This window comes from Phalaenopsis equestris, unplaced genomic scaffold (genome assembly GCF_001263595.1).
Source record: "Phalaenopsis equestris unplaced genomic scaffold, ASM126359v1 Scaffold201371, whole genome shotgun sequence".
Taxonomy (NCBI): Eukaryota; Viridiplantae; Streptophyta; class Magnoliopsida; order Asparagales; family Orchidaceae; genus Phalaenopsis; species Phalaenopsis equestris.
In genome coordinates, this window is record NW_018221140.1 from 1 (window position 1) to 12,732 (window position 12,732).

The 12,732-nt window shown below is 36.9% G+C and overlaps 1 protein-coding gene across 4 annotated transcripts; it reads right to left on the reverse strand.

Moving 5' to 3' along the window:
- Window positions 1-385: 385 nt before the first annotated feature.
- LOC110035997 (fanconi-associated nuclease 1 homolog) lies at window positions 386-10,283 on the reverse strand (the record flags this gene model as incomplete). 4 transcript variants are annotated; one of them, XM_020740340.1, is given in 8 exon segments in its annotated part: window positions 674-754; window positions 840-984; window positions 8,776-9,009; window positions 9,099-9,372; window positions 9,521-9,747; window positions 9,818-9,958; window positions 10,045-10,132; window positions 10,213-10,283. In XM_020740340.1, coding segments are annotated over 8 exon segments (1,188 nt in total), but the record flags the coding sequence as incomplete, so codon positions are not given.
- Window positions 10,284-12,732: the final 2,449 nt, after the last annotated feature.

Genomic DNA, 12,732 nt, shown 5'->3' on the forward strand with positions numbered 1-12,732 from the left:
AAAAAAAAAAAAAAAAAAAAAAAAGACTTTGTAATCAAATCTAACTTTGTTGTAAATGACTCAAACATCATAAATAAACTGTTTTTCTTCCATCCTGAGGCATAGTATCAATGAAAATAATTTTAGCACGGGAATGCACACAATGGAGCAACGCTCATCTCTCATTTATGAAAAATGAATAAAATTTCATAAATAAATACATAACGTAATATAAAAAAAATAAGAGTTAGTACAATTTTCTTATTCAGACATTTGCACAATAATTACACGGGACTAACTTAAAGTTATATAAAAAATGTAATTTCATTCAAAACATAATTTCATTCATATTTCTATGAAAAATAGCATTAATACAAATCTAAACATCATGAAGCATATCAAATCAAATCCCCCACATTCTTAATAAATGTTTTCTACATGCCTCTCATGTTCAAAAATAAATTTAATACACACCATTATACCTTCTAAATTTTAAATTCAAAATCGAAAATGAAAAATAATACCAACACAGTAAAAGTTTTGACTCATGCATTATCATGCTTTTGGAGAAGGGGTCACTTTGCACACCTCAGTGTTGAACCCACACTCCATGAGAGTCAGAATCCAAGCCCTTTGTTGTTCGGACAACCTATCTCTTGGGCCTTTCACCTCGACCAGCTTGGCTTCACCTCCATCTGCATCTCCTCCATGAAAGCGCCAGAGCAGGAGGTCTGGCATGCCGCTCGACCAACTTCGGTAATCCATTGCTAGAATCCTGCAAAGGGAAGCAAGACAATGACTTCCAATGCATGAAACTGCGGCTCGCAGATCAGAGAGTGAGAATCTATCCCAGTGGACACCATGGCAAGCCGTTCCCTGGTGCAATTGCCATGAAGTGATCAGCATCTCTTCAGCCATGCCTTCATGGATCCTTCGTAGTTGAGACTCTATTGAGCTCTTTCTCATCACATAGAAATCATCTGTAAGGAGGTCTAGTGGAGCTACCTGAAACAAAATGGTAAAAACGCCAACTGCAGTATATGTGAAGAAAATCTTATTCTCGACTCTCTAAGCAATAGATTAAGAAAATGGCAGCCAATAATTTTGTACTTAGTAATTTTGCAGTGTCATATTACACAAATACAACGATTCATAATAATTTTATTATAAATCACAAATGTTTCTCCTTTTAGACTCAATTTACTTAAACAAATGGATGAATCCTCCTGAAAATTTCAACCAGATATCAATTTGAGGGATTCCTGGGTTGCATGACTTGGGCTGCAAATGAACAATAGGCTCGACAAGCTATCTATGATTTAACATAATTAGAGCCTACTTATGATCATTTAATTCATTAATCGAGCTAACCTTTAACATTCTGGCAACTACTAGTTTCATAAATGAACAAATTTGAAGGATTTGGTACTCATACAATCATGAACAACACAATAAAAAGTTCGTTAATTAATAGGCTAAAGATTGATAATATGCTTATTTAAGACTCAATAGTATGTTCACTAGAACTCTTTAATACAATTCTTTATTATTACAATGAATTCATTTAATGACTTAAAAATTTTATTATTGATTTATTTTAATTATTTATATTTTTAATGAATTTCAATTACATTTTTTTTTTAAAATGCCCGAGGGCTAATTTTATTGAAATTGAAAATGTACATAAATGTTGTATGAGAGGACCCAATATGATCTAATAAAGGCGCCCTACCCATACGATACACAGATACTAACATCCTAAACACCTTAGCCATACAATACACAGAAACTAACATCCTAAAAAAGATAAGACATAGATAAAACAATATGACAAATAAAACTCTAAAATTCAAAACTCGGAGAAAACAAGTTGCTAGGGACGAGCCGACTTGGTCCTGCCCTACCTCTGGTTCTAGGAACAGAGCCAACTAACAAATTGGTTCTAGCAACGGAGCAAACTAACAAATTGCTGAGTGTCGTGTCATTACCCGAAGTTACTAAAGTATCATCCATTAAGTTCCCAAGCTGGGGTGTCTCCCAAGCTGGGGTGTGTCTCCATTCTTATTTTTCTTCCTAGATGTGTATACCTACCATTCCTCATCCGAAGACTGACTCATCTGATCAGTGTGATCAACAGATTGTTGGGCATATAGAAGAGGATGAGCCCTTAGCTCCTGATTAATAATAACAACATTCTCATTCTGAAGAGATGGTAAATCTGTCTCCTCGCCTGATGTTTCCTAAGGTTGTGGAGCTGCGATATTATCCTGATTATCGGACGGAAGAATATCCTTTGGAGGTAAGGATCTTGCAGTATTGTTTTCAACAGTGATAGAGACTGTAGGATGCCCAAGTTAACCATTTGCCAATACATCAATCAGAAGAATAAAAACAGTATTGTCTCCGGTAGTGGGAGGGAGAGGTGGCATCGTGTCAACCGGTGTTTCAAAAGTCTGTGGAATGAACTCGAGGGCGGAAGAGGGACAGGTATGAAGTGGGGCAGATCCAGTAGCATTTTTACTCTGAGGTTTTAGATTTAGATGCAAATGATAACATTGAGAAAGAGAGTGTTCAAACATCCAACAGTGGGTGCAATAAAGAGGTATTTGTTCAAGTTCTGCTTGCTGCCAAAATCTTTGATGTTGTGTGTCAATCCATATCTCTCCCGAAAAAGGTGAAGTAATATCCCGTTCTATCAAAATTCTGGCTTCAGAAGGCCGAATCAGATTTACTGTAGGCATATCAGTTTTGAGAGGTTTACCGTATACCATTGCTAAAGCGAAGAGGAGTTTTTGATCGTAAAGGTGGACCTTCAAACCTGGGAAGCGCAGCCAAACAGGAATGGTAGGAGGTTCAGTATGAGAGTCAAAATCCATCGTCCATTTTAAAACCTTCATCACCTGGTTGTCTATTTGAAGGAGACTTCTCGCAAACATATGAGCGTAGTCTGCATCATTTGATAATTGAATGAGAATGTGTTGACCATCCAATTTACCAATCTTCCAACTCCCTCTCAGCTTCATTTGCTCAAAATTCTTTCGAATTAGCTCAAGTTTAGGGTTTTCATAAAGAAACTTACCTAAGAAAAGTCGGCAGGGCACAACTAGGGTGGAGATCTCGACCTTTGTGAGAAAGATTGCAGGTTTGCCATTTTTACGGGATGCGTTTTTGAGAAATCCAGTTTCAACGCCAAGAGCAAAAGTATCGTGGTAACTTTACGGAAACATATTCGAAAGAAGGGCGGGAAGGGCGGGAGCGGGGTCGGGGTTATCACCGGTTGGGGCTGCGGCGTATGAAAGAACCCCTGAGGCCATCACCTTGGTCAGTGCTTCACTGCGCGCGCACTGTCGCTGAGCAGCGGGACGCAGTCTGCGACCGAGGACGAATTCACTCGACGCAGACGACAAGCGGAGTGCGAAGCAGCAAAACAACGACGTGCGACGAGGAAGCGAAGCAGCGACAAAACAGCGACGACGCGGTGCTGGCGTAGTTGTCCAGAGAAGACGACTGAGAACGAAGAAGGCTCGGTAAACAACAAGCGAGATTGTATCCTAAGCCGACAAAATAGTAGCCACGCACGAAGAAGATGGAGTGAAGCCGGAGGTTAACGCTAGGTTTTTCCATTGGGCGAAACCCTAGTAGAGCTTGTCGCCAACATCTTTTACATAAAGAATTTCAATTGCATAAATTTATATATATACAAGGCTCAAAATAAGTTGATGGACATTTTTGCTCCTTAATAAGTTCAAAAAAGCTTGTAAAATTAGCTAAAGGTAAAACAAACTCAAAAGTATGGTTCATTAATTGAATTGTTAAGGCTCATTTATTGCCCAAACAAGCTGTTCAATAATAACTCGATAATCACATTCATAATTATTTATCAAAAGCATAATCTCTACAAATATTGCAAGATATATTACATAACCATGGATGGTCTAGCTATATGTTGTGAGAACCTATGAAGCACAGACACAAACACAATATGACACTATACGACGATACGACGTAATTGAAAAAACTATGACAAGATATGTCATGGACACATTTCCATATTTAATATACTATTAATAGATATATAGTCGGGCTGCTCTGCTAGGGTTTCGCCCGATGGCGATTCGCTATGTTGAAACTATCGACGCGAAGATTCGCGTCATTCGGTTTCGTCGCACCCAACAACGAAGGGCTTCTCTCCTTCGTTCTGCTTGCGAGACATCTCCTTCCTGCCAGAAGACGAGCTTGTTCGCGTCCTTCGGTCTCTCCTTAGTCCCCGACGACAACAACGAAGGGCTTCGCTCCTGGATTTTTTTCGAGCGACGTCTTGCTAGACGACGGTTTCGCACGACATCTCGCAAGACCACTGTCGCGTTCCCTGTTTCTGTTTGTGATTTGCGTTCCCTGTTCTGTTCGTCGTTGCTTCAGCTCCAGTGTTCGAGCATGGGGTTTTTTCACTTGGGTTTACTTTTGTTTCGGTTTGGGGGAATGACCCCGAGTTATGCTACGGCTGTCTCCGGGGGTTCCACTCCCGGGGGAGGAGGTCGTTCTTATTTCTTCCCTAAAAAATTTCATGATGCACATGAATCTAGAGGTGGTTATACCTTTACTAAAATAACTGGGAAGAAAGAATGACAAACTCGCTTTGTTTCTCACTGACGAGGAAACAAGTATATTTGCTTCAGCATGCAGATATACTCTTGTTGGAAAATTTCCATATGGAAATATTCGATTCTCTTAAGCTCACAAGGAGTTGGAAAGTCGGTTCGCTAGATGGCCGTCACGTTCTCATTCAACTCTCAAATGACGCGGATTATACCCAACTCTTTGCTCGAAAAGTTCTCAAAATTATACCGAACTCTTTGCTCAAAAAATTCTCAAAATTGATAATCGTTTTATAAAAATTCTGAAATGGACAGTAGATTTTGATCCTAAATCGGAATCTCCTACTATCCCGGTTTGGGTTAATTTTTCAGGGCTCAAGGTGCATCTCTTCAATTATGAAACCCGTTATACATTAAAAACTGCTTTTGGGAAACCGCTGAAGGTTGATACTCCCATGCTTGATACAACTAGGTCATCTAAAGCTTGTGTGCTTGTAGAGCACGACATCACTCACCCTTTCTAGGGGAGATTTGGATTGGCTCCCCTCATCAAGGTTATTGGCAGAAGATTGTGATGGACCTCATCCCCAATACTGCTCTCACTATGGAATGTTTGCTCATAGCTTTTCATCCTGTATCGGTTGCATCCGCATCTACGGCTGGCTGTAGCCCCACCTCCTGTTTCTCAGCACATTTATGCGGAAGTTATACCCTCTTCCTCATTGCCTATGATACCTACTGCTATGCCCATGGAGGATACGGTGCAAAATGGTTTGTCTACTGATATTGTTTCGGAAAATGTTGACAAGGGTCGTTTGTTGGAGGAGAGTCATGTGGTTGCCCCTGGAAGACAGGATGCGGTCACTGCCCCTTCTTCTACTGGAGTGGACATACTATCTTCTCAGGCTCTACCTACCATGGAGGGTGCTCAGGCTCCCCTCTATGAGGTGATTGAAGATAGGGATGAAGCTAACATTCACATTCAGATGACGGAAAAGGTGTCTCCTAATACTAACGAGGAAGATTTAGAGCCAAAGACAAACCATTTTATTGCTATTAATCAGTTGGTAGAACTACCTGTTGAGAGGGCAAGTGTTTCCCAAGTATTGGAAGACTGTCCTACACAAACTCTGGAACTCATCGTTGCAACTGTCTTTCCTTCTACGGATCAGACTGAATAGTCTTCAGAAGAAGAATGACAAGTTTACACTTCTCGGCGGAGGAAGAAGGCTGGGGGCACTGTTCAGCTTGGAAACTTAATAGATGATACCTTGGTCACTCCTGACAATTGAACAACACTTCAGAGTTTGCTATCTGGATCCGCTCCAAGAACCATAATAAGAGGCAAATCTAGATTGTCTCGTCTATAGACACTTGTTCTTACATGTTTTCATTTTTTGAGTCTTTGGTATCTTCTTGTTGGGATTTCTTTATACCATGTATCGTATGAGTAGGACATCATCTATTGGGCCCTCTCATATAACACTTTGTATCCTTTTTTATTTCAATATAATCAGCTCTAGGGCTTCTTTTAAATATATATGTATCTTTCATTATCATTTATTAAAGACATCTCAAAACAAAGTATGCAAGAATAAAATTCAATATTATAAATTTAACCTGTCTTATAAAATCTCATACACACAAAAATCAATTTTCAAAATTACATATATAATATGTTTCAAAAAAGTCCCTTCGACCTATCTACTAAACTTTAAAATATCCTACAATTAGAACTTGTTTCATTAATTAAGTTAAAATTTAACTTTAATAATTTTAATAAGTATAGATTTATACCAATTCATTAAAGAGTACAAAAATATATAAATTATCACTTACAGAACTAGGGCGACTTTGACTCCACTTAGCTACAACGAATAGAAGTGTCAGTACAAGCATCACAATGTTTGCGAGGTATTTGGATCGACTTGAAAGAACATGTCTAACTCATGTTTAGGTTACGACAAAGGAGCGTATGACTTCCACTTTAGCAGGTACAGGCTCAACTTTGCTAAACAAAAGAGAACTCCAACACTCAATTTCAACAATTCAAGATGTAGTTTTGACGCTCAGCGTCGACAAACAAAGAAAGAACTACCGAAGCTAGGCTTTGACAAATATCGAACGCACCTTCGATGCTCAATTTTGATAAATGTTAGAGGGAGTTTTGATAAGACGATAGGAGGCGGTTTTTACTATGAGTTAAAATTAGAGATACATGTACATTTATGATTTTCTTTTACTTGTGTCCAATTTTTAGTATTAGCAGAATTCATTGGAGTCTAAGGGCCCTCGTTTGAGTAGAACTAAAACTGAATGCATGGAATGAAATTTTAGTAATAGTAGCTCTAGTGATAAAATTGTAACTATGGGTGATCAAATTATTAAAAGGTGTGAATGCTTTAGATACCTATTGTTCAAAGTGATGGATTGTTCAAAGTGATGGTGATATAGATGGGGATGTCATTAGTAGAATTCAAGTTGGTTGGTTGAAGTGGAGGAAGACTTCGGGCCTATTATGTGATAGAAAAGTATCACTTTGACTGAAAGGAAAATTTTATAAGATGTCGGTGAGACTTGATGTGATAGAAAAGTGTCACTTTGAAAGGAAAATTTTATAAGATGTCGGTGAGACTTGCACTGCTTTATGGCGTAGAATGTTGGCTTCTAAAAAGAAGCTTATAATTAAGTTAAGTGTTGCCGAGATGAGAATTCTTAGGTGGATGAGTGGCTTTACATTTAGCGACAAAATGCGAAATAAATATATTCTTGATAGGGTTGGTGTAGCTCCAGTGACGGACAAAATTAGAGAGAATCGTCTGGTAGTCTTAGATGGTTTGGTCACATTAAACACCAACCATCTGATGATCCGATTAGAATGATCTGGTTATGTTTTAGATTCGACTTATGTTTAGAAAGACATAGGCAAACCTAGAAAGATTTGGGCATTTTTTATAGAAAGTGAATTTAATTTATTAGATTTAAATGAAAATATGACACTCAATAGGACACAATGGAGAACAAGAAATCATATCGCTGAACCCACTTAGTGTGAAAAATGCTTGTTGTTGTTGTTGTCGTCGTCGTGTCCATTTTTTCCATAATTCTTGTTGAACACATGTACGGTGCAATGCTGAGGCGTGTCCCGGACGTGTCCTACTCCGAAAAAAATTCATATATATTTTGCATCGTCGGAAAAGTGTCAAGAATGTTGAAGTTGTGTGTGTGCTTGATACGTGTTTGACACGGGTACAACGCATTTTTAGAAGCGTTGGTATTACATAGGTGAGAACCCTATTAAAAGCTGTGTTTGGTTATTGATCAAGCAAACATATTGAGTTCAACTTGAAAAAAGGACACCTCTTAAGGAGTTTTTTAATATCTACATAAATAATTAGAAGTGACTTCCTTTTCTTTATATAAACTTTTGCATATATACATGCATACCAGTCAACTGATTAAGTAACATTTTCTACAGCTCTCTCGTAATTGAGTAGTGTGCAGTTTTGTGATTGGAAGACTGGTGGGTGCCTGAGTTAAACTAAATAAATAGATAATATTGAAACGAGCAATAATTTCTATGTTAGTTAAAACAGACTCTCACTTCTAAATGAACCTTGAAAGAGAAGAGCTTGATTTCCAAGGCTAGCAAATATAAATCCTACATAAACATAGATATAAATTTTAGTTGCTGACACCGAACACAGCTTAAACAGCAGGTTGCACTGGACGTGTTTTGGATAAACAAGAAAAATGATGCATCCCTCTTAATGTTTGCATGATCATCTTACTTTTCAAAAACCTGCGATTCTATTTTCATTTGTGCAGTAAATGCAGACCTAATATCCTCATGACCTGATATCCTCAAAACATATTTGCCAAGCTACAAGTCCGTCTATGTGACAATACAACTGAGTTGATTTTGTAGAAAATAATGCAACATCACCAGATAATGCCATGATGGAGGACAAGAAAGACAATGGTTTGCAAGATGAAATACATTCTCAACTAGGAATAAATAGCTAAAAATAATAGCAGAGAAAGAATGTGCTTAAGCAGGCAAAAAAATGTACAGATGGAAATTCACTGTTTCAAGCATGTAGCGAGATGCACATAAACTTCCTAGAAAACCTCAATTCGCTACAGATTTTCTATTTCAACATTGTAAAACAAGCATATAGAAGCTTTCAGAAACTAATACCTGAAAAATAGACTGAAAGACATTTGGCACATCAGAAAAAATGACATCCCACATGAGCAGTCCAAAGATAGTCATCCAGATGCCACTTTCAGAATGGATCCCAACCCATCCACCCCCCTCCTCAGCATAATACTGTAGGGCAAGTTGTTCAACTCCACAAAGCTCATCATCATAGCCATAGAATAGGCTCTTTGCCATAGTTTCATTACTCAGAGGCCTTCCTACAATTGCAACCTGTTCAGAAGTCAGTAATAAAGAAGGAAACAAGAGCATATTCATTAAGCTAATTTATCAACTTTATGAGTTCAAATTCAAACAATTACTTCTTTAATTTTCTGCATAACAGCATCAGCATAGCTGGGCATTTTCCATCGCCGTGGGGGTTTCCCTAAGCGTATAACTCGTCTTTGTAATGCCATTTTTGAACCAGCACGAATCCAAGGATCTCCCACCCCTTTCTCTGCAACACATAGGCTTTCATTGAAACAGCCAAGATGTTCCAAGTCAACAGAAAGCCTCAGTGTCCAATATCCGCGCCTGCTGTCACACATAATTCGCTTTAACAGCTTCCTCAGAAGCCTTGTAGCATCATCATACCTGGAGAAAACAAACAAATAACTCTTCTGCATACATTCAAATTTGAGGTAATCGATCAAACATAATAAGGTCCTTTTAATGCAAAAACAACGAGCTAATGGTGTTTCACACCTAATGACAAAGAAAAGGTACTCTCATTGTTTCATACCTGTGTTCACGTTCAAAAACAGAAACACCCAAAGTTAGCACTTTTGAGTAGACCCACGAAGCTGAAAAGTAAGAGAAGAACTGTTGCTGGGTTCTAGAAACAGAATACAGGGCTTCCTCACTAAAGTTAGTGAGCAAGCGATTTTCAGATAGTTCAATACATCGTCCTGTCGTTTCCATATCACTTTGATCAATGGATTCATCCATTATTTGAGCCACCTCAATAGCCTATTAAAGTGTTCACAGTAATTAGGATGATCAGGTCACCAAAAGTGTTCATGAAGGTAAACATTTTCACCTCTTCATATTCAAGGAAACAATTTCGAGATTTAAAAATTTGGTGTGTGACATTGCATGTAAACTTAGGAAATTTTATCAGCCCGAGATCAACTAGCAAGAAAGCCGAAAGATCTTGTTCACCATTAAGAAAAAAGAGTCTCTGGAAAAGCACATGAAATTATTACAAAGAGCGCAAAAGTAGAGGGTTTAGGTTCAACAATGTTAGCAATCTCATCATACAATCACCTGAATGCGCCAAAGAATTTTTTCAAGTGCAGAAGATATCATCACACATTTGCCTACATGTTCTAGAACCATCTTTTGAAGAAGTGGGCTGCAGATGCATGTCAAAAAAGTATTAAATATGTGAATGTCAATTAAATTCATAATTTTCAAGCACAAATATAAGATTACCATGCTCCTTTTTCGCTAGCAGATAAAATGTATTCAACAATCTCTTTCTTACGCCCATGAGGGATGCCATTCTAAGGAAAGGAATGAAAATATGAGAAAATGGCCAAAAGAAAGCGCAAGATAATAAAGTTACACTTCAAAATAAGAAAATAAATCCATAAAACTAAGAACAAATTTGATGCTCTGTGCCATATGATAACACGAGATTTCAGATCTAGCATTACTACTCATTTAAGATATATAAAAGTGTTATCACCTAAGCACACACACACATACATATATAAACTCCAGAGTTTACAAGCGGAGTTTCAATGGCATGGACAAAGATCATACTCTTCCATTTTTCTAATCTTTCCTTAGGTATGATCGCTAGAGCCATTTCCAACCCATCAAACAGGATTTCTCCATCTAAAATAATGCCAAGTGTTAAAAACAAGAGGAAAAGGAGAGAATGTTCTTATTGTCGAAATAGAAAAGCACAACATGAAGAACCGAAGGCATAAGAGCTTAATTGTTTCTAATTTTTTTTACCCTACAACAGTCTTGATGAATTTCGCCACACAATGATCTTAACGAAACAATCATGCCCAATTTTAAGCCACCATAGAAACCATTTTTTTTAGAATCAACACCAATGTAGTGTTAAAAAAAAGTTGATTTGGAATCAGTAGGCTAAAACTACCCAACACACACATACGCGCGCGCGCACTTTGTTAGTACAATTCTAAGGCAGTGTCAATTAAATGATCAACCTTTTGATCATATATAAACTGCAATGCATGCCACAATTCCATACGTTCTTATATTAAGCAATACAATCTCACTAATTCCATGTTAAGAAATCGGAACATAATGTTAGCATAAACCAAATATAGTCAAGTAAATACCCCAACCACAAACATTGCCAATAGATTAAACAGGTAAATTAAACAATTATCTGAAACTAAATGATTAAAAAAATAACAATTAAGGGTTGAGTCCAAAAAGAGTCCACCGGCAATTCTTAAGTGACTAATTTACTTCTAAAATATCACATTTCTCAAATTTAATCGATTAATGATACATGATTGATCCCAAATGATCCCTAAAAAAATAAATTTGAATAAATTTTATATAATTAAAAGACTAAATTGGGATCAATTTTGAATTCCAATTTCAATGCATTTCTACTTGAGGTATCATTTAAGGTTTATTTTGTAAAAAAGAGAGATCAAAATGGTGAAATGTAATCCCCTATCACTAAATTGACCGCATGAATGGTTGAACTTTGATTTTGATTTATTTGATTTAGAATATGTATCCATTTAAAGCAATTCTACAGAATCAACACAGCAACCTAAAGTTTAAGGCATTATAACTAACTGAAGTGTCTTCAAAATAAATTTATAATTTGGCAAAAAAATGTGCTGACATCAAAATACGTGAGCGTATTTCTATATTTCTTACCTTTTAGCCATAGGTTTGTATAAAGCCAACCAGCCATAACAAAAGAAAATTCAGCCATCCTCCAAATAAAGTATTACAATCATACATCACTTCTACCGTAGCAGTGATCATGTTCCATTTAATTAAACCAGAAAGAACAAGGTGTTTAATCATCTTATCGACCAAAATTTCACATAAATCAAATACAAATATAATGATTTAATTAAATTAAGGAAATCAATGAGAAATTTATACCATGCAAAATTTTCAAGTAATTATAATTTCGTTGCTATTTTACTATAAAGGCATACAAGAACGAATTCATCTAGTTCTCCAAGAGGGGAATTAAGATGTCTGGTCAGATAAAAAAGTGAAACACTAAATGAGAAAATTATGCTGCACTTCTTCAATGAAAGAGTGGCCGATTAGAAATCAACCTCAGCAATAAGGTGTCACACCCCAACTAACCCCCCTAATAGGGTCAATTGTGGTGCGACAGAGACTGGCAATTTAGTCGAACCAACTCTCACCAACACTCGTCCTGACTTGTATAATCAAAACCCAGTGAGTAATGAATTAGTCTAACTAGATTACCACAACATATGTGATATATTGTATTTCATAATTCATTCATATACATACTCGGAAGCATGTAAATCATATCATCCAAAACATAAAAAACTACACAGAGCGGCAAAATCTAATATAAATTATATATGTTCCCAAAAAATATGTACAAAATCTCAAAGCTATCGTGCAAAAGCTGTACAAAGACACACTTGGCTACTTGCCCCGATGCTTGTTGCCCATACCTTGAAGGCAACAAAGAAGAATGAGCTATAACGAGCTTAGAAAAATAATCAGGATTAACATAAGCTTTTATACATGGAGAACAAACAAAATGCATACTCGAATGAAACTTTACGCGTCTACATACACAAGTAATAACATGTTAGTATGGCAGAGGATATGAAAATAGAGCAGGTAGTATAAAAATCAAGACTGCAGTATAACATGTAGGTTGAACACATGAAATCATAAGTATAAACAAAAACATGTTCATAGGTTATTTAGGTTATTTATCATGTGTAATCA